Source organism: Ruditapes philippinarum, unplaced genomic scaffold (genome assembly GCF_026571515.1).
Source record: "Ruditapes philippinarum isolate M1 unplaced genomic scaffold, ASM2657151v2 ctg1319_1_1_1_1, whole genome shotgun sequence".
NCBI lineage: Eukaryota > Metazoa > Mollusca > Bivalvia > Venerida > Veneridae > Ruditapes > Ruditapes philippinarum.
Window position 1 is genome coordinate 230899 of NW_026866837.1, and position 23525 is coordinate 254423.

Below are 23525 nucleotides of genomic sequence, written 5' to 3' on the forward strand. Positions count from 1 at the left end.
TGATGGATGCCTGCGCCTCAACGTAACCCAAGAACAGGTTCCAATTTCCAAGTAAATAGACAGTTTTATTTAGAGCTCTAATATAAAGTTTATTTAAGATATTAAACTATAATTCTTTTATCTATCAACTTGCAACAGCAACCAGAGTAATTACGTTTTGGACAGGAGCACATAAAAATAGCTTGTACGGTGAACCAAAATTCTAACCTTATATTAAAATATCCACATGTCCATGCTGTGAGTCCGAGTTGAATGTATATCTTGCTGCAGTTTTAGATGTGGAATACCATTGATTCAGCTAGTCCGATGTTCATTCACATCGGTATAAGGCAGCCATCCTAATTTGAAAAAATGTTGAGTTAGCAAAAGCACCAGGCAGCGTCATGTCCTGTACAGCATTGTTTTAGTTGCCCTATAAGCCTATAAGCCACCTCTCAAGTCAGTTCCTCAAAAACACAACTAATATACTAAGCACAAAGTGTAATTTTCTGTGCACTCACAGGATCTAGTATTGGCACCTAGCCAGGATTTGAACTCACCTGACCTGCAAGCTTTTAATTACTGCCCATTAAACCATAACCACTCCTGCCATCATTTATTTTCCTTAATTTTTGAATTATGTTAAACAACCTTTAAGTTATCATCAACTATGTTGTATACACAATTTTCACTAATTAATATCAACTGTTTGTTTAAGCATTTTCGAAGTTCGTCTTGTTTTGAGAACAACCTTGATAATCACCATTTCTAGTGAGTGAGGCGGAAAATGCCTTTGGCTTGAATACCCTCTTCTTGCGAATCTGCGACCTGATGCACATTTTTCTATCTATGCACAGCCGCTGCTATTTATATAGACGTTCCTGTAAAATAAGCATAAGAATCGATTTAAAATTCCAAATGAGCCGCGTCATGAACAAAACCACATAACTGTTTTGCGCACCAGCATGATCCAGACAGCCTCCGCAGGTGGTCGCTTCTCCTGCCTGGTGACGCAAATGCACCATGTTGTTTGTCATGACGCGGCTCATTTTAAAGTTGTAGGTTTAACATGGTTTTCGTTCAAGGCATTTAGATATGACACATTTTTATTTTATTATTACCATAATTTAACTTAGGAAAATTGAAATTTGTGAAAATTTTCACATGGGTTATTGTAAGATCAATTGTTGTTGAATCAGCCTCATTGCTTTGAATAGATTTGTCTAAAGCTTTACCCTGTTTGATTATAAATATTAAACAAAGTAACTTCCAAACTGGTTTTCAATAATCCCAAGTCATTTGTTAGCTCTATCTAATTAGAGGTGCATACAAATATTTTACCATCTTTTCTTCAATTTTACAACATTTGCAGGTGCGCTTTTTTCTTATTACATGTTACGACACAACAAACTCAACTACAATGGGAACACAAATTACCTTTCCACATTTTTACTAAATCTAAAAGAATAGATTAATGCCACTTTGGCTCGTTCCGTAGAAACAATGTTTTAAGCATTTACAAAAACTGTTTTCTGCTTTTCCATTACATGTTTTGTTGGTCAATTTTCAAATACAAAATCTAATTCTATGATCAAATTTTGCGGAAACACAATTTCATTTCACACTTAACTAAAAAACTTATCAAGAACACTTACAGATGATTCGGGTTTTAAAATTAATACAAGTAAATCTATACACAGAGTATGAATCAAATGAAAATGCATACTTCAAGAATACTTTGATTGTCAAAAGACACTTTATGTATCAAATCTCACCAGTGCCAGTAACGATGATTGCTATATAATATTTTAAAGTTACCTGTAGTGCACTAAGTTCCAATAAATATTAATTTTGTGCAAAAATGAACTGTTTTCTGAAGTCACATTAAGTTTGACTAAAAGATACTAACATAATAAATCTAATATAGGCTACAAAATGTAGCTTACAACTTGCTGTTAGCTGAAGTTATGCTATGCCTTGATATGGACATCATCTATGTATCTACGCTGAACTACTCCTTCAGTTAGTACACAGCTGTCTTTGTTCCTGGCATGCTTGCCGATTTCCTCACCGCGTCCCTGTCCACTTGCCGGCGACTTTCTCTCATGAGGAAGAATTTTGACTTGTTCAAATTTTCTCGGTTTGCAGTTTTGTTCTGTACAGGTTTTGAAGACACTACTTGACCTTGTAGACTCCGAATAGTGTCTAGTATTAAATTGTGAATGTACTGCTTGCAGTGTTGGGTTGTGTTTATATCTGAAGAAGTACTATATTGGACTGGTACCTTGCCGCCGTATCCAATTGGCACACCAAAATTGTTACACCTGAATTATCATTTAAATCGTAATATGTTTTAGTACTACTTACTTAGTTTTGCTCTTTATAAATAAAAGGACTTCGGTAAAGAAAGCACCGCTACAGTGTCATCCACATCAGTTGTATCCAACAAGTGTTATTCATCACTGATCGCTAGTGCCATCCTAGAGGAACATGGAAGAAATAACAATTCATTATGCCCTATTGATTCCTATTTAACTTTTGACTCTCACTTAATCCTTTATATTACATTTGATTTCCTTTTCAATATTAGTGCAACGCAGACCCAATACCAGCTGAAACGCAAACATTTTCATTCTTATACTTTATGGGAAATCTTATTATAATCCGAGACAACCATATCGTTGTTCAACATTACAAAGAAAATAGCTAGAGCATTATCACTTAATGAAGACATTAAAAACTCCTCCCTATATAATCACGTTCACAAGTTCCCTGGTTCTCATCACAGCAGTAGCAACGGTCTATCGGCAACTTATTGCGTGCAGCTACAGGTGCATTGGTATACTGTTAACGATTCATGTCGGAAGCATTTCCAGGCACACTTACTAACGGGGTTGCATAATTGCATTACTATTGTAGTAGCTAAGCTCTGTAAATGATTGACTATTGAGCTGTAGAAGATTAGAGTACTAATACTTGTTGCGTTCACAGTAAATTGTTTGTGCTGAGTCAATGCGCGAAAACACTGGCTGTATTTCTTGACCACTTGCAATCTCGCTGTGCCTTCAATTTCTGTCTGTAGAGTATACTTTTCACTCACTGTACTGACTGAATTGGTCTTATTCCATGCTTCCAATGAAGCCAGCAAAAATCGGTTCATGCTATGGAACTAACATGGCTCCACTGTAGGCAAGAGTTGGGGCTTGTAATGCATTCAGCACGGCCGATACAGGAATAGGTGGTTCACAGTATGGCCGAATATTTTGCGGCACTGTAGTTAATGGCTTTGCTGCTTTCTTTATATCTTTCTTCTGCTCTCTTTTACTTAGATCTAAGCTAGGTTTGCAGAAAGATGAATGGGGAGTTACACTTTTTTTCCCTTCATGTAAGACTCTGAAAAAAATTGACTTGTATTTTGGAAGATATGACCGCGACTGTCAGGGATAAACAGGATCCCCTAACTTCACATTTGGCGAATCTCATCTTCATCCAGGGTCTACAAAGTAAATCAGTTGTTGAATCTGCTCCATTGCTATGAATAGAATTTATCTTAAAGCTTTCCCTGTTTGACGATGTGTTTCTGCGGGTGGCAATTTCTGCTACCTCAACTGCGTTTGATTTTCAATGCGATCGTTCCAATGGACTTGACTATACATTTTCTGCAATCCTGATCATTGCCGTCTGACAATATAACATTCCGCACACCAGCGATGACGACCAACTCTTTTTCATTCTTACAACTTACTTTCCACTTAATTTTTTATTGTTGATTATTATACACTGACTGCTGAGTCACTTAGCATATATCACTACATTAGGGCAGTTACACTTATATTGCTTGAGAAATTGTCAACCTAACTTTCAGTAACATGTTTGTTGGCACAGGAATTCTTGACGCACTCAGTTTCTGATTATTACCTTTATGTAAGGCCAATTTACCCTGAACCTGGTTGATCAGCCTGCGAATAGATTGATAACCAGTGCTGTAACCACCTGAATTCGAAACGTGTCTGTTCGACCATTGTAACGCAGTATTCCTACAACCATGTCGTTTATCCGAAATTTGAATTATTTGCTGGACTGCCGTGTCGCTGAGTAATGCTCACACACAAAGTATGTGCATGTAAACCAAAATTTAACCACACCAGGTTACCCTTCAATTAACAGATTAGAGAATCCAGTGGTACAAGCTAGTATTTGACAAAACATTGTTAAACAAATGACACGGTTATATTAGAGAGAAACTCCCTTCCTTCTGGGTTTGATGTAATGACAAGAAGGCTGTCTGCAGCATCAACGTGTTACTATTATACTGGTTTGTATATGAAGTTGGTTCATACTCGCATGGTTGAAAGATCATATGGATTGTAAGCTCTTGCCCATCGTACATGCCTGGAATGATTTCACTCCAAAAAGTTCATACCATTTTCACCATCAGAACTATTAAACTTGAACCCGTATTTTCGAATGGTATTGACAGTGCAAAGTTGGTTTACTCCACTCCATTTAATATCTATCACTAACCAAAATTCCTTTGTTTCAAAATGAATGTAGACAGCTCTCAAGCTAGCTATTCATCAGGGGCATCACTTGGTCGCCCTGTTCATTAAATGTTACTACAAATCTGACCATATTAGAGGATCCGTCAGTATCAACCAAATCACTATGTTTTCTCTTGGTTCCTTTTCCTAAACCATCTGCATTATTATTAACATCCACATCTGGCCATGTGGCCAATGTATTTTCAGACATACAAGTACCCAATTTCCACACAACCCTATATTTATCATTCAATCGTTGTTTCATCAAGAACCGGTATCAGGGCGTGTTTAATGTGAACTGCAAACTAACACCTTGAGAGATTTTGTCTTAGATAAACCTCTGACACCTATTACTGATCTTTTCATAATCTGCTTGGACTAGCTGCATCATACCAAGAACAAGACTGCGATATTATTATCCATTCAGCATCTGGTTGACAGAATCTTTGTCAGAACCTTGTATATGAGCTAAGCGATTGCCAATCATATTATCTAAACGTGTTGTCATCAACAATTGTTATATTGTGATATATCGGAGACTGTTGATGTTTTGGTTACAGTTGGAACTAGATTTAGTGTCCCCAACTGTCATATCAATACCTAATAAAGAACATGTATCCACAATAGGCACATCATTCTTATTAACATTATCTATATCAATATCAGTTGTATTAGAGAAGTAAGGAGATTCCTGATCAACTGGTTGCTTTAAACATTTGTTAAGATCTACACTTAACACTTTCTCCGATGTCTGTTCTAATGTATGGATAGGTTTTGCCTGATCATTCTGAATATCCCCAAAATTTATCAAAGCTGCAGCTATGTTCAGTCGTTCTTCACTTTCTGTCAATGTCTCTCCAATACATCCACAACCATCAGAAGACAGTTCAAATCCAGTCTTTGCCTTTCCATCATCTTGATCACTGTCATTATTATCTCTAAGAACGTGTTTAAGAAAATCTTCTGCCTCATCTTCTGTGGTTAGGAAGTCATTATTGTTGTCATCAGTTGAAGCATCATCACTTGGATCACTCTCACTTTCAACTTCTTTGTCAGTTTCTGTATGAATATAATCAACATCATCTAAATCTGTTTTCTCTTTTCTTATCACCTCCTTTGTCTCTTCATTCTCTGATCCTACGGTTTTATTTTCATTACTCTCTACATACTTTAAAGCAACATCATTACCCACTGATATATCTTTTGGTGAAGAGGCAGCATCAGTTTCTTGTACAATTTGTTCAACAATATCTCTGAGAACTGCTTCTGCCATTCTCCTATTGTTTCTGCAAAATATGACTTCTCTACCTAAATTAAAATAAAAAAAAACAACTCCTATGACAAAACAGCTGCAATATATTACAAAACTGCAATTTATTACATTACTTGCATATCATTTAACCAGAGCAAAGAAATGATAAAATTTACAGTTTTGAATAACTATATTTAATCCATTTAAATTTATAGAACATAAAAACCACAAACATTTTGTACCATGGAATAATTTGGCCATCCTGGCTCTGGATTGCTCACCTGAGATTTATGCTAGAATAAACAGGAGCTGTCACAGGAGACAGCGAAGGTCGACTAATTAAATACTGGAATTTGAATTATTAAGTTGGATCACTTAAGAAATAAAGAAGTAACAGTAAACAAGAGGGCCATGATGGCCCTGAAGTCGCTCACCTGTATATAGGCCCCCAGAGCGGGGCCAGTTTAAACCCCAGGGCTTTTGTTTGAACAAACTTGGTAGACACCCATTAGAAGATATTTCATGCTAAACATCTAAGATTTGGCACGTTGAGTTTTTTTAAAAAAAAGATTTATAAGATTTAACTATACAAATATAGTTAAAAGCAATGACACCCCTAGGGCGGGGCCAGTTTTGACCCCATTTGACACTCACTAGAAGATGTTTCATGCTTAATATGTAAACTCTAGCTATTTGTTTTTTTTTAAATCAGATTTTTAAGTTTTTGCTATACACATATAAGGAAAATCAATGTCCCCCGGGGCAGGGCCAATTTTTACCCTAGGGCTTTTATTTGAACAAACTTTGAAGACACTAACTGGAATATGTTTCATGCTTAATATCTTAACTCTAGCTATTTGGGTTTTTTCAAAGAAGTTATTTTAAGTTTTTGCTATACACATCAATAAAATCAATGACCCCCGGGGCGAGGCCAATTTTGACCCAAGGGCTTTTATATGAACAAACTTTGTAGACACTCACTAGAAGATGTTTCATGCTTAGTAACAAAACTCTAGCTATTTGTTTTTTTTTCAAAGAAGATTTTTTTTTTAAAGTTTTTGCTTTACACATATAAGGAAAATCAATGACCCCCGGGGCAGGGCAAATTTTGACCCCAGGGCTCTTATTTGAACAAATTTGGTAGACACCCATTAGAACATGTTTCATGCTAAATATCTTAGCTCTAGCTCTTTGGGTTCTTTAAAAGAAGATTTTATAAGTTTTTACTATATGCATATAGGGAAAATCAATGACCCCCTGGGGCGGGGCCAATTTTGACCCCAGGGCTTTTATTTGAACAAACTTGATAGACACTCATTAGAAGATGTTTCATGCTAAATATCTTAGCTCTAGCTCTTTGGGTTCTTTAAAAGAAGATTTTATAAGTTTTTACTATATGCATATAGGGAAAATCAATGACCCCCTTGGGCGGGGCCAATTTTGACCCCAGGGCTTTTATTTGAACAAACTTGGTAGACACCCATTAGAAGATGTTTCATGCTAAATATCTTAGCTCTAGCTCTTTGGGTTCTTTAAAAGAAGATTTTTTAAGTTTTTACTATATGCATATAGGGAAAATCAATGACCCCCGGGGCGGGGCCAATTTTGACCCCAGGGCTTTTATTTGAACAAACTTGATAGACACTCACTAGAAGATGTTTCATGCCAAATATCTAAGCTCTACCTTTTTGGGTTTTTTAAAAGAAGATATTTTAAGTTTTTTCTATCGGTTGCCATGGCAACCAGAGTTCTGCATGGAATTAAATTCTTTGAACAATTTTTAAAGGTAACCACCAAACGAACATTCCTTTGAAGTTTGGATGAAATTGGCTCAGCGGTTAATGAGATGTCATTTAAAGTAAAAGTTTACGGACAACGGACGAAAAGCAATCACAAAAGCTCACCCTGTCACTTTGTGACAGGTGAGCTTAAAACCTATGACCCCCCAGGGCGGGGCCAAGTTTGATACTAGGGACAAAATTTGATCAACTTTGGTATTGGACCTTCAGATAATACAATATACCAAATATCAAAGCTCTAGGCCATTTACTTTCAGACCAGAATATTTTTCAAGTTTTAACTATATGTATATAATGAAAATCAATGACCCCCGGGGCACGGCCAATTTTGACCCGAGGGCCATTATTTGAACAATCTTGGTAGAGGTCAACTTTACATTGTTTCATGCCAAATACCTAACCTTTAGCCTTTACAAATTCAGAGAAGTAGATTTTTTTTTAGGTTTTACAATATACATAAAAGGAAAAACCTATGACCCCCCAGGGCGGGGCCGATTTTAATTCTAGGAACAAAATTTGAGCAACTTTGGTTTTGGACCTATAGATGATACCATAGACCAAATATCAAAGCTCTAGGCCATTTATTTTCAGACCAGAAGATTTTTCAAGTTTTCACTATATGTATATAATGAAAATCAATGACCCCCGAGGGCGGGGCCAATTTTGACCTGAGGGCCATTATTTGAACAATCTTGGTAGAGGTCTACCACACAATGTTTCATGCCAACTATCTTACCTGTAGCCTTTGCCAATTCAGAGAAGAAGATTTTTTTATGTTTTACTATATACATATTAGAAAAACCTATGACCCCCCGGGGTGGGGCCAATTTGACACTAGGGACAAAATTTGTACAACTTTGGTATTGGACCTTCAGATGATACCATAGACCAAATATCAAAGCTCTAGGGCATTTACTTTCAGACCAGAAGATTTTTCAAGTTTTCACTATATATATGTAATGAAAATCAATGACCCCCGGGGCGGGGCCAATTTTGACCCTAGGGCCATTATTTGAACAATCTTGATAGAGGTCTACTACACAATGTTTCATGCCAAATATCTAATCTGTAGCCTTTGCCAAATCAGAGAAGAAGATTTTTTTAGATTTTACTATATACATATAAGGAAAAACCTATGACCCCCGGGGCGGGGCCAATTTTGACACTAGGGACAAAATTTGAACAACTTTGGTAGAGGACCCATAGATGATACCATATACCAAAAATCAAAGCTCTGGCCCATGTACTTTCAGACAAGAAGATTTTTTAATTTTGTGTTTTTTGAAATCCTTTTCTGGCCCTATGACCTACATATGCAACAGACCGGAACCATTTGAACAACTTTGAAAGGATCATTTCTGTAAAGTTTGGTTGATGTGCAGTCATTGGTTTCAGAGGAGATGTTGTCAATGTTCAAAAGTTGACGACGCACAACGCCGGACAACGGACACAGGGCCATCACAATAGCTCACCCTGAGCATTGCTCAGATGAGCTAAAAATAATATTTTTTAAGGAAAATTCTAAGTTCAAGGGGAGATAAATCTGAAAATATTGGTGCTAGAGTTATGAACCTTGTCACATAAGATGGGGATGATGATAAGGTACATATATTTGAAGTATGAGGTTGATCCCTTAAGAAATAAAGAAGTAACAGTAAAAAATAGTATTTTTTAAGGAAAATTCTAAGTTCAAGGGGAGATAAATCTGAAAATATTGGTGCTAGAGTTATGAACCTTGTGATATAAGATGTGGTTGATGATAAGGAACATATATTTGAAGTTGATACCTTTAGAAATGAAAAAGTAATAGTGAAAAATATTTTACTGCACCAAAACTTTAATCTGAAATCTGGATACGGACGCTGGAGCGAGTAGGACAGTTCTCCATATACTTCCTATTGTCAAGATAAAAAGGGTAAAGCAAGCAATTAAGTCACAAAAGATTTGTTATTTTCTCTAAGCTGTATAATTTTTAAAATATTTGAAGATATCTGCTATGTAACACTTCATGACTCTTGACATTGTAATTTTACATAAGTACTTTGTAGTCTAAATTGTTTTTTTTTAATTAAGTTATCAATATGAAGTAAGTGACCCCCAGGGCCAGTTTTAACTCCAGGGGCATAATTTAATCACTTTTGTAGAGGACCACAAGGGTCATACTTCATGCAAAATATCTAAGCTCTGGACATTGAACTATCAGAGAAGATTCTTTTAAAGAATTGTAATTTCCGAGTTTTTCAAGCTATTTTAACAAGACTTTTGAAGATGTTTACAAAGCAATGTTACCATGCTCTTTGTATTGGAGTTTCACAAAAGAACACACAAAAGTATTTTCCTATACAAGTATATACATGTATAAACCAGCTGACCCCCAAGGCAGGGACAATTTTGACTCCAGTGGCAAGATTATGTAACTTTCGCAGAGGACCACAAGATGATGTTACATGCCAAATATCTAAGCCCTAAGCATTGTAATTTCCGAATTTTTCAAATTATTTTTACAAGTCTATATAAACAAGCAATTATCATAGTATTGCAAGCAATCCATAAGTCCCCTACCGGTAAGAGCCCAAGCAACATTCTGAAGGGCCATTGGCCATTCACTTATGTTCCTATTTTAAGTAAATTTGTTGAAAAAGTTCTTTAAAAGTGATCACAGGAAACAGTTTTTATGTACAGACAGACGGACTGAATTTAAGGACACTCTAAAGTTATTTTTTAAACATCCCTGTTATCAAAATATAACATTTTTAAAATCCTATCATGATTGAAGAAGTTGGAGTAAAAATTACCAATTTCTCAAAAAAAAAATCTAAACTTCAAAAGGGGCATAATTCTGGAAATAGTCTTGCTAGTGTATTGAACACTCACAAATGTTGAGTGATAATAAGGAACATTTATATGAAGTTTGAAGTAGATACATTCAGAAAAAGAAGTTATTTAAAAAAAACAACAATGTTTTTTCATGAAAATTTAAAGTTCAAGGGAGGTAATTCTGATAAATTTTGTGCTAGAGTTGTAAACCTTGTCACATATGATGTGGTTGATTACAAGCAACTTATATTTAAAGTTTGAAGAAAATACCTTAAGAAATAAAGAACTTATAGTGAAAAAACTTAAAAACTAGAATCAGAAATCTTGAAATTCAGTCTATTTGTTGCCATAGCAACCAGAATTTTCAACATAGGAAGATAAGAAAAGGATGTGCATAATTTCCATACTGCCATATGTCAAGTTTCATAAACATATTTTCAGTACTTTTTGTGTTATCACTGGATCCAGGTTATGTGTAAAATTTGTCATATTTTCAGTCTATTTGTTGCCATAGCAACCAGAATTTTCAACATAGGAAGAAAAGAAAAAGACGTGCATAATCTCCATACTGCCATCTATGCATATATCAAGTTTCATAAAAATATTTTCAGTACTTTTTGCGTTATTGCGGGATCCAGGTTATGTGTAAAATTTGCCATATTTTCAGTCTATTTGTTGCCATAGCAACCAGAATTTTCAACATAGGAAGAAAAGAAAAAGACGTGCATAATCTCCATACTGCCATCTATCCATATATCAAGTTTCATTAAAATATTTTCAGTACTTTTTGTGTTATCGCGGGATCCAGTTTTGTGGACGGACGGACTGACGGACGGACGGACAGACGGACGGAGGGTAAACCTAAAGTCCCCTCCGGTAAACCGGTAGGGGACTAATAAGGTCACCTGGGCTGCAGCCAATTTTGACCCCAGCTTCACAAAAAGAAGAATTACATGTATGTATTTTCCCGTTTCAAAAAAGCATATCAGTAATGAAAGATAACTTAACTTTCTTAAATTTCTTTTGGAAATAAAATTTATTAGGTAGCAGTGATTTTGTTTGTTTGTTTGATTGGGTTTTACGTCACACTGACACAGTATAGGTCATTTGGCGACGTTCCAGCTTTACTGGTGGAGGAAGACCTCAGGTGCCCCTTCCGTGTATTATTTCAGGCATGAAAGGGCACCCGAGTAGAACCACTGACGTTCCGTAAGCTAGCTGGAAAGCTTCCTCACATGAAAGAATCCAAAGTCCCTGTAGAGATTCAAACCCACAGCGGTGAGGGGCAAGTGGTTTGAAGTCAACGACCTTAACCACTCGGCCACGGACGCTCCTCAGTGATTTTGTGGGTAGGTATTAAGAGAGGAAAACAAATAACATTCTAACTTAGGCCTTATTCAATAATCAATTATTACAAATTTGCCGATCAAATTCAAATTTGCCTTAAAAATACATTAATTAGAGTAAAGTGTAAACATGTAAACAGACTTGTTTAAAGTAATATGTAGTGAAAACATAATTTTTTCAAATGGCAAACTGAGGCAAACAATAACTTTAAAGAAAATTCACATTTATTTATATAACAAGTGCTCCGCCAGTCAAAGTATTATATGCCTTAAGTATGTCCCGTCATTAGATGTACAATGTTAATATGCTATTGGAGTCAAAACTATCAGAACAAGTTATTGACCGAAAACGAGGATTTTTCACCATTGAATCTGACCTTGGACTTAATGACCTCAATATTGGTAGGGGTTAATTCAGTCTTTCCATCGGCCATGTCCCTACTAACTTTACCAAACTTATTTGTGGATAAGGACTTTAAACTAGATATTAGGGCAGCCTTGACCTCTGACCTAAAAATCAACAGGGGCCAGTCATCTACTGGCAAAGGACAAACCTCATACCAAGTTTCACAAACCTAGTAAGCATATTCCTTCTCAAGTTCTTTGTTGGACAAGGAATTTTAACTAAGTGTCAAGTGTCACTATCACCTTGACTTTTGACCTAAAAATCAATAGATACTTGCCAAGTTCATGACTTCAATTTACTGTGCGGCCTTGACCTACTAACCTCAAAATCAATAGGCCCATTTAGATCTATATGAAACATTCTCAGTAAATTTTAAAGTTTTAAAAACATTTATTATTGCTGTTATTATAGAAATAAGTTTAATTTTCAAAACAACAAAAATGTTTGACTAAAAAAACAAGCAAACGTCAGCCACATGCAAGAGTGACCTTTTGTCAGCGACTTTGTGGGGTTTTTTTTACTTTAAATATTAACTAATGCTCCTTTTAATGAACGGTAAAATATTACATTTATGGACTTAGTCCTTTTCAAAACTGACAATTTGTTTTATTTTCTCAGAGCAATTTTCCCGCTATCCTGTCAACTTCGGCGTGCAAGGCTTGCGTGAATCCATTTGATTGGATGCTTTGAAAGAAATATGAACAACAAATTTTCACAGTACACCGTCAATTTTTGTTCCCGGCTGTGCAATAGTATGAAATGCATACAAAGTTTTATGAAAAGTAGAAGCAGAGAACCAGTCCGGCAAAAATGGCGTTCACATTTGTTGCAGCTTGTTATATTTTAGCTCTTATTTTGACAGCTGTTCTTATCTTTTTCGCAATCTTTCATGTAAGTTTTATAATTTAATACCTTTAAACAAAACAAATGATCACCATTTAAGCTTTTACATTCGATACTATTTCTTGTAACCGACATTCGTTCTTTGCATAATATTCGGCTAAATTTTATTCGGATAATAAATAATTTAAAGTTTGCAAATTTGTTAAATCTATTGTTTTCTTCATTTATCTGTAATATTCTTTTCTCTCTGCAATTATTGACTCTCATTTTGAAATATTGCACAAAAATCAAATTTACAGATCATGCATAATTATGCGTGATTGATTTTGTTTCAGGAAGAGGCTGTAAAGCCAATGAACCGGGAAATTGTTTATTTTTCAGTTTAAAGGTGTCATTTGGTATTTTCATGCACATTGAAATGATTAATATGAAATTTGGCAAAGCGTATGGACGGGGAAGTTGGTTAAAAAATTGTTCATTTTTCCGTTTTAAAGTTTTCATTCAGTATTTCATGCACCGCTTCCGTTTATTATTGATCCGAAAAGTTGCAATTGTTCATTATCGGAATACCTTTTATCACTGAGTTACATTGAAAGTGGCGACACCCGACTTCGCTGACACTGAAAATTTTATTGATAGGTATAGAATTTTATATACCGGTATGCTTTAAATTGTTTTTTATTTGATTTTCTTTTGAATATACACGTGTAGTCTATAGCCGGGCAAGCCAAAGCTAATAAACTAATACATTATGACCATGATAAAATAATTATATCATTCAAGTTATTGTTATTTATATGAAATTAGATGCTACCTATGGTGCGGAAAGCTATTATGAATTATGATTTTAGCATAACATGTTTAGTGTACATGTAAACCAGATATATCTTGCAGGTATTTTGTACCTTAAACAAAACGAATAAATTGGTGGTGTTCAAGCTATCATCGGAGCGCTTGGAATATCAATCTCCTACACAGTGATCTCCCCTTATCAGTACAGAGATCTCTGCCATCACTAACATTGAAATATCAATATTTTGATATTTGTATTTTTTAGCTTTTTAATTTATTTTTCATTATTTTGTATACTTTTGATAATTTTTTGATAAAATATAACGGACGTAGGTACAAAAAGTTAAAAATAAAACAGAAAGCAAAAAATGACGTTAGATTTTCTATGTAACGGTCGATATTTGCATTTGAATTTCGCCGTTACGTCATGTGACTTTCATCATCATGTGACGTCTGTGAAGGCAGTGATTACAATTCTGTCAATGGGAGGTAATCACTGTGAGGAGTTTGTCGGAATATTCCTAAAATCTCCGAACGTAAAGGGGGACCACTGCGCATGCGTTGGAAAATCCCGTCCGCCACTTTTGTTAATCTCTAATCACAGTTGTTGTTTTTACGTTATTTTTAATGTGCTAATTTATCAAAAAGGATATGTTAAAGTAACTTTTTATATTTATAATCGTTACTATAATTCTTATCAATGAAATGCAGGTTTATTTTCTGATTTTGTACATCATTCTTTCACCGGAAGTGTTACTTAGCATGCGTCTGCTAGCAATAGTCTGAATTATGTAGACGCTCATTAAAAGCGCTCTGATATCTATATTTAGCTCAAGAGGATTTCAAAATGGGGGCATCCAGTTAACTAAGGATTTTTTCACTGCTCATTAGATATAGGATATATTTTTTTTGAAATTTTCATTAGTTTTAATTTGATTTCATTTGAATTGATACGCATCATACATGTTATCTAAGAGCGCTACAGCCCTCGCGGGGCCTTCGGCTCCCGCTCTGACTTTCCGCATATAATGTTAAGTATTCTTTCTTAAAGATTTACATGCAGCCATACATTAAGTTAACAGAGAAAAAAACATGCAGTAATAGTGATAGATTCTTATGACCATGCAACATTGTTTCATATTTTTTTATATGTGTTACTCAGGGTGCAATACAAAACAGCTTAATCAATTTTAATGCAATGATGGCCCACAGTAGTTTTATTATCAAAATATAACTGCAGTAGCACATGGAAAGCATGGCATGGTTTCTTTTACAATGAAATGAGGAAGTACCAATACTTCAATGCAGAAGGGGCATCCGTGGCCGAGTGGTTAAGGTTGTTGACTTCAAACCACTTGCCCCTCACCACTGTGGGTTCGAATCCCAACAGGGACTATGAATTCTTTCGTGTGAGGAAGCTATCCAGCTAGCTTATGAAACGTCAGTGGTTCTACTCAGGTGCCCGTTCGTGTCTGAAATAATGCATGAAAGGGCACTTGAAATCTACCTCCACCAGTAAAACTGGAACGTCGTGATATGACCTATACTGTGTCGGTGTGACGTAAAACCCAAACAGACAGTCAATGCAGAAATGGCACAAATTTCGTGCATTAACATCTGCAGAAGCCCTCAAACATATTAACTCCCTCACTCTGCTTGCTTTAAATGTGTGTCAAGTGAGTGTAGGACAAAAGCCTTCCGATCCAAAAATGACAAGGCAGACAAAAGACCTCCCCTAAAAATGGCTGGACGGACAAAAGTCCTCACTTGAAATAACAGGGCGGACAAAACATATTGTGCAATGATGATATGTTATGCAAACGGCCTGAAACACAAGTTTGCATGGTTTAACAGAAGAAAAAAAGAAAAAAACAAACAATAACAATGAGCACCAATTCAATTTATTTTTAAAAATTCCAAATTTGAAGAAATTAACAAATAGTACATGGATGTCACATTTTCATGTATCTCACATGTAGATTTGTCAGATCTGTGCATTTTAACCCTTACCCTGCTGAAACCAAAAGTTATCAGCCTTTGCCACCAGTATAGAGCCAGGCCAGCCTGCACATACATGCAGTCTGACTATGCTTTATACTGTTGCCAGCTCAATTTTCGTATTTTGATGTTGAAATCCCTTGAACTTTAAATGGACAGTTCCAAAATCAAGGCAGGACAGATCCATTATAGAAATATAGCAGGTTAAGGGTCAAATGACCAATCTGATGTTCTATATCAAACTGTTAGATGACACAAACTGTAGGTAAAGGAGTTCATGTGCAGTCATTTTATATAAGGGTAAATTTTATGACTTAAGTCATATCAAAAAGTAAAAATTTGCAGTACATGTACTAAAAAACTTGTAATAAGGTATATAATAGGAAATGTATATGATTGTAAAAATGTTTTTCTTGTTTCAGATAATTGCCTTTGATGAGTTAAAGACAGACTACAAGAATCCTATAGACCAGTGTAACAGCCTAAATCCTGTAAGATTTTATATGTGCATTTAAAAAAGGGTTAAGCTATTACTACCATCCAAATATAATACAATCAATTATTGTATTATTATCTTTATATAGATTAGAGGATTTTCAGGTGACTACTCTCTAAGTATTGAATTTAATATTGTATTGCATGACATTAAAATAATCATAAATGTATTCTGATTCCAAGTTTGAGCCTTGGTCTATTGTACAGTAATCTTTATATAAAAAAAACTTTCAGTTTGACTGATAGTTTCAATAACCATGTATATAATGTAAATCCTTCAGCCTTCCTTAAAGATGCCTGCTTTTCTTAAATGTCAGGAAACCTTTGGACATGGCCAGTAAATTCTTGTGTCTCTAAATGTGTGGCATGGCTTATCAGACAAAATTTACAATGAATAAGGATTATTAATTGAAGGAAATAGTTAAGACAGATTTTAGTTTTGGTAAGGCAAAAATATGTTTGCCGAAAAAAATGTTTAAAAAAGGTTCTAAATGTTCTGTAGTGTAGTAAAATCTGTTTGTTAATCTTGGGTAAATATTTCAAAACCAGTTTTTAATGTGTAAAGATTTGTTGTTAGTTATTGGCAGGCAGGTAATCAAAATTATATTTATTTAAAGTAATAAGCCACAATATAATAATTTTGATAAGTTTCAATATTTCTAATTTTCAGCTGGTGTTACCAGAGTACTTCATTCATATTTTCTTTACTGTTATGTTGTTGTTTGCAATGGAATTCTTCACTGTGATCCTCAATGCCCCACTTATAGCTTATCATCTTAAAAGGTAAGAATTTCTAAGAATTCATTTCCATAAATATAAAACCCATACAATCCCTTTGTTAGATTTGTATGTTTGAATAGTTGTAAACCAGAACTCGGCAAATGTGGGGTTTTTCAAGCTAATCTGCTGGTACAAACACACTTTTACCATTATTGCTTCACGGTGCACTACCATTCACAATTAATAAGTACTCTGTTGTGCATATTTCCAAACTGTAAAAGTTTGTACCCCCAGATTAGCTAGGGAAAACCCTAAATATTCTTAATTCGGGAGTAAGTCACTGCCTATTTGGAACTTCATATATGTATTGTTAATGTATGTAGTCAACAGATTAATATGATTTACAGCTTGATCGATTCATATTATTAAAATGCACAGTGTGCATCTTTTCTTGTCAACTTTGCATTACTGTAGTCTTAGTCTGACACTAGGTATTTTTCATCTAGTTTGGTCAAATACATAGTTACATGTATTAATCCTTCTTGCTTTGAATTGGAAATTGTCCATTGTTCATGATTTCAATAATAGGATTTGTTGGTAAATGATTATTTAAGCTTAAATCCTTCATTACAAAATAAGAATCATGTATGCATGAAATGGTTAGATTAAGCAGTGGACACTGTAGAGTATAAATCAGACTGTATGTAAGGTACAGAGAAACAAAGGTTGGTATTGCTTTATTCTTTCGGAATACAGGAGTCCACTCACTAAGCTCAATAGGGAGAGCATTAGATTAGTAATCCAGGGGTGGCTGTTTCAATCCTCTAGCCATGTGTATTTTTCTGTGACATTGAGTATAAATTAGATTAACTAATGGTCATTTGTCTCTCACCACTGATTCAAAAATTATATGGATTAGTATTTTTTCACATGCACAGAAATTGGTATTTACTGGTTAGTTATCCAGGAAAATCTGTTCAGTTAATCGATCTTCAGGATATGACCGAAACATGTGTTCAGCGTTCATCTAATCAGCGTTAAATCCAGACAAACAAACCAAACCATTTCCACTAATTTTCAAAGCAGTATAAATAATATGCATTTATTATTGGCTATTTCTATGTAACAAAATCTTTTATTATGCGAGTAATGAAATAAAATGTTTTGTTTCTGTTGTATTACAGATATAGTAGTAGACCAGTAATGAGCCAGCCAGGACTGTATGATCCAACAACTATAATGAATGCAGATCAGTTAAATAGAGCTATGAGAGAGGGCTGGATTAAACTAGCTTTCTATCTTATCTCGTTCTTTTATTACTTATACAGGTACAAATCTTACATTGTATGTTATTTATGAGTCGATTCGCTTATTCCAGGGCTTCCATTAAGTCCCAAAATTTGGAATTCAGGGACTGTAAAATGGCCAACACTGGGAGTCACATTATAAAGGTATAGAAGGGAAAGGGTTATATTTTGAAGCCACAAGCTAGAATCAGAAGTACTTAATTCACAAAATGCCCAAAATGGCAAAATTTAAAATATTGCAGGGTCAGTTTGTTTAAGTATTTTTATTTTATTAACTGTTTGGTAAATGATAATATATTTTTGAAAACATTTATCTCTCTGGACAGAAATTTTCTACCATTTGAATATACGTTATATTCATGTTATGTTTTATTGATAAAAACTTTGGTGTATAATAACAGTTTTGAATTTATATTTCTCGTTGCAGTATGATCTTTGAGTTGGTTTCGTCGTAAATTATTATTGCGGGTGTGAAGCATTGAACAAATTAGACCCCGAGATTAGTGTGGAATGTTTCGAGAAAATCAACGTTAAGTGTTGCCAATTGTGTGAAAATTTACCTGGAGATTTCAGTCATTTGAATAAGCATCAAATGTTTTATATTGCTTGAAATTTTGTTAATGCCATTTTATTATTAGTGCCTACTTTAAAATTTATATAGAAGTGAGCTGTCATAAGTTATCTGAGTTATTTGAGTTAGGCTCAAACTGGAGCTTAGCAACGTATTTACTCTCAAAGTTAGATTAAAGCATATTTTTGTAGGAAGTTCACGAAAATGTGTTTACCAGTTATAGAGAATTTTGTTTTCAGCATTCACTTGCGTCATTTTCTTTTGAATTTTGGATCTTGACAAAAAGTACCATTTCATTGTTTAATGAAGTCTACAGATGCCATTGTTGTAAAATAATTTGCGGTTGGGTTTTTTCTTGGAAAATTTAGTTAACTATTTTTACGCCTGTCGAGGTAAGACATAATATCCACTGAAATTTAACAGATATCTTAAGATGAAGTAGTTAACCCTTACCACACATTATACCTTAAATGGACATTCTTCAAAATATATGTACTGACTGATCATGGTCTGCACTTGCCACATGGGTAGGATCAGTTGTGGCTAGCTGTGTAGTGGTTTCTTACTTCAAACTTCTTGCCTCTCACAGCTTTGTTGCAGTGTGGAAGAAAAGAACAACGTCTCTGATGTCTGGAAATGGTTAATTTTGGAAAGTAGGCTGCACTGTCCAGGTGCTGTGAAATTAAACACAAGACTGTGATTCCTTTCTCTTTTCCTTTATCAGTAAATCTTGAAAGACATATTATAAATTAACGTGGCTCCTGTGTGAAACCAGTGGAAAAAATGTGATTATTACAATAAAAATTTTATTGAAACCAGATGGCTTACAAGAATATACATGATTTAGAGGTCTTTTGATAATTTAAAATCAATCATATTGCATCATACTTACATAGTTACTACTGTATAACATGTGACTCATTATAATAATGATAAGTAAAATAGGGCTGATATATATTTAGCAATGGCTAAATTTCTGTCTAAAGGGACTTAGAGAAGTGTCTAGGGTAGATAATGGAACAGTGGATTTGTTAACTTAAAACAATGGTTTTATATGTTTATCAAATATAATGAAACCATCCTTTATAAAGCTGCTTTAAATATCAATGCTGTAAAGCACATAGTCACAAATATATATCTATATTTTAATAAATGCTTAAAGGTAGTAAATTTATTGTCTATTTTATCACTGTATTCTTGTTGTATATTATTTATATAATGTCTAGAAATGTGTGAATGTTGATATTTTATAATATTTGGTAAATGCTTTTGTCAAAATTGTCTGATTTCTATTTGTACACAATGCATCATATTTTTTTTTAAATAAAAAATGTCAAAATATTTCCATAAGAAGGAACTGAACGCAAGTGCACTATTTTTCAAAAAAACTGTAATTGAAATGTGATAGTTTTGGATTTGAACAAAGTTATTTTGATACTTTAAAAAGTAATTAATGAATTAATGACCCTTTGGTAAGCTGTAAATTATGTACAATTTTAATGAATATGATTTATATAGTGTGATGTGTATAAGGTGTGTATTTTGTTTATTTATACTGTACATTTGTGAATATAGAGGCAAATATTTTACATTTGTGGTATAATGTACAAAGCATAATAAACCACTTTATACATGTTCTGTTGTTGAATCTAAGAGAACAGAAGTAATTGTCATGATACTTTTTTATAATGGAAATAATAAAAATCTTATCAAAATTTCAGAAGATAATATGTAAAACTTTGAGATGTTGAAAAGTTTATGACACTACAGTTTGACTAAATTAAATACTATCAATTTCAATATTTTGATACTGAATTCTCAAAATTATGTACCAAATTCAAAGCAAAGCAAACACATTGTGTAAAAAATGTTAGTTAGGCTGGCATTTGTCCTGTAAATTTCATGTCTGTGTTTTGAAATTTTTTACTGTTACTTACACACAATATACATGTATATCTTTTTTGCATGCTTCAAGGTTACCTGATTTTGATGGCAGAAGTTGGTCAAAGATATTATAGTATTTTGTTTATTCTGATATTCTTGTTATTTTGTAGCCACTCCATTTTTCTGTCAAACATTGACATTGCAAGTTTCAAGATCTTAAAATATTTCTTTAAAACATGTTTAAAATAGCCTTTGTGATTTTATTTGGAAACATACTATACTTGTATGTCAGCCTTACCCAATTATCACTTAAATATAGAACATTATATAAATACACTTTATTGCATTTTCATAAATTGATGTATAAATAACTTTTGAAATTAGATTCTTTTGAGATGTTCCCCACAAAGCTTTATATAATTTAGTCTTAAGATATCCCCACAAAGCTTTATATAATTAAGTCTTGAGATACACCCCTTGTTTTGGCATGTAGCCTTTATAAGATTTGGCCCATGTAGCCAAGAAGGCAATTAACACTCTTTTTAGAGACCACTTCACAAGGTATATTGTTAATAATTACAAAATTGTGTGCTGCAATTTTAAAATTGACGTTTTATGTCAGTAATATTATGTTTTTGATGTTGAAAGTTATTGAAACTTTTATGTGAAAACAGAGGCAGTATGCCAAAAATACATTTTGGAGAAAGATAGAGATTTTATCTACATTTCAGACTTTTAAATATATGGCGTAGCAAATGAATGGAAATTACATCCTATATTGCATCAACTAAAGAACTTTACTTGTTTGTTTGTGGATTTAATAATAAACATATATGCACTGGAAAAGTGACAGAAGCCTTGCACATATCATAAACTGAATATTTGTGTGAATATTGATTATTTGTCGAATATAAGTATTTATATTTATCACATAACCCCAAGCTGCTTTCCTGATTCCATAAAAGTAAAGGTAATGCACAGCCATGGTTATAGTTTAACGTAATTTGCGATATAGAAACATGGCTTGAAGAAGCACCAAATGTTTTTTTCACATTAAACAGTCTTTATTTTGGGTATGTTATAAATTGAATAATATATTCATGTAGGTTCAATACTGTTTTTATTGAACATGTTGAATAAATTCAGTATTGTAAGTACACTCATCCAATATCTTCTATTTATGTATTTAAGTATATTGTTACATGATATAATACAAAAATGTATATGAAATGATATGAATCACGTAAAAGTTGAAGCACTGGAAATCAAAGATTAAAATGAATCAATACAGTAGCTTTGTCTCAAGCCCCTTCAATCTCATCTGTGATAACTATGAACTTTTGTCACCAGTATGAAATCAGGCAAGCCAGGGTCAGAGGTTATATAGAAATCCTCAAAGCTCAAACACAGATCTCAGGTTTCTGATTGGTCAGAAACTGCCACAGAATGTACACTGACCAATGAAAATCCTGAGATTTGAGACACAACTCAGAAAAACGTTTTATAACCTAGAGGCCAGTCTTATACTGTCTCTTTTTTAAATATTTTGATACTGAACATATTTGGACTGTTCCAAATTCAAATGTTGGACAAGTCCATAATCCAAATTTGGTAGGGTTAGGTTGAAATAGGGACAGTGATATGATCACATGTTTTTCGTTGTTATGACAAGAAATAGATAAAAGTTTTGAATGAGTAGAAACTCATTTTTTTCAATTGAAATCCATCATGATAATTTTCTATGTTATAATGTTGTTTGTGTCTGTAGATAAATTGAGCTCAAATTGGATACAGAGCTTTGAGGAATTGTTTGTTTTCTGTGATAAGTGTGTCTGTCATGTGTCCACTGTTTCATCAGAGAATCTATTTTTTAGAATTCAAAGCTAGTTATAAAAATATTATCATATGGAATGTTTGTATTGGATGTTGATTTTTATTTTCATTTTCATAATTTTTGAAATTCATTCTAATATGGCATAATGTTATTAGAAGAAAATAAGCTTTCAATTGCTTCTTCTATCTGATGCTAGCAAGATTTGACAGTAATTTAGAGGTAAATTATTTGAAATATTACTTGGAATATTACTTTGTTGATCTGAAAAATAATTTTGCGGCAGTCATTTGCAGAAACATAGCTACTGTTAGTAAGAATACATTTCTTGGTTTTATTCTTCTAATCCAGTCAAAAGCAAAGAGCAAAAAAGCAGAAAAAGAAATACAGTTTGTATGTTGAAAATAACAGGGTTTTGTTTGTACAGATATTTAACAAACTTGATTTCAATAAAAAAATAAAACTTCTACAATACATAAAACTCATATTTGTTTATCAATATATCAACTGTTCTCTCACAAACTGTGGAAAGTTGACATTAATATCTTGTATTGCATTTTTACTTCATGCAATGTAATTGAAAGAAATGAGCCGCGTCACAACAAAACCAACATAATGCGTTTGCGACCAGCATGGATCCAGACCAGCCTGGGCATCTGCGCAGTCTGATCAGGATCCATGCTGTTCACTGTCAGTTTCTCCACTTGTAACAGAGTTGATAAAGGAACAGCATGGATCCTGATCAGACTGCGCGGATGCGCAGGCTGGTCTGGATTCATGCTGGTCGCACTATGTTGGTTTTGTCATAACGCGGCTCAAATTATTTTTTATGCCACCGCAGCATCTGCGATGCGGTGGCATATAGCGATTCACCTGTGTGTTTGTTTGTGTGTGTGTGTGTGTGTTATATAGATTATATAGTGAACTTAAAAAATCTTCTTGTG

At 34.0% G+C, this 23525-nt stretch overlaps 2 protein-coding genes across 2 annotated transcripts; one reads left to right on the forward strand and one right to left on the reverse strand.

Annotated features, from left to right (window-relative positions):
* Positions 1 to 5037: 5037 nt before the first annotated feature.
* On the reverse strand, positions 5038 to 12809 carry LOC132733847 (uncharacterized). The gene is made up of 2 exons (XM_060720567.1): positions 12708 to 12809; positions 5038 to 5828 (listed from the first exon to the last, which is right to left on the reverse strand). Exon 2 carries the CDS (start codon positions 5791 to 5793, stop codon positions 5038 to 5040), a length of 756 nt encoding a protein of 251 aa, XP_060576550.1. The 5' UTR covers positions 5794 to 5828; positions 12708 to 12809.
* Positions 12810 to 12885: 76 nt separating this feature from the next.
* Positions 12886 to 23043, forward strand: LOC132733869 (protein cornichon homolog 1-like). Its single transcript, XM_060720593.1, has 5 exons — positions 12886 to 13031; positions 16196 to 16264; positions 16939 to 17051; positions 18173 to 18316; positions 18723 to 23043. The coding sequence occupies exons 1-5, from the start codon at positions 12951 to 12953 to the stop codon at positions 18748 to 18750; spliced, it is 435 nt and encodes a 144-aa protein (XP_060576576.1). The 5' UTR covers positions 12886 to 12950; the 3' UTR covers positions 18751 to 23043.
* The last annotated feature ends 482 nt before the right edge of the window (positions 23044 to 23525 follow it).

Coding starts and splice junctions, on each gene's coding strand:
- LOC132733847 (XM_060720567.1), bottom strand. CDS start 5,793: ATGGCAGAAGCAGTTCTCAGAGATATTGTTGAACAAATTGTACAAGAA.
- LOC132733869 (XM_060720593.1), top strand. CDS start 12,951: ATGGCGTTCACATTTGTTGCAGCTTGTTATATTTTAGCTCTTATTTTG. Junction 17,052..18,172: donor ATAGCTTATCATCTTAAAAG/GTAAGAATTTCT, acceptor GTTGTATTACAG/ATATAGTAGTAGACCAGTAA. Junction 18,317..18,722: donor TTCTTTTATTACTTATACAG/GTACAAATCTTA, acceptor TTCTCGTTGCAG/TATGATCTTTGAGTTGGTTT.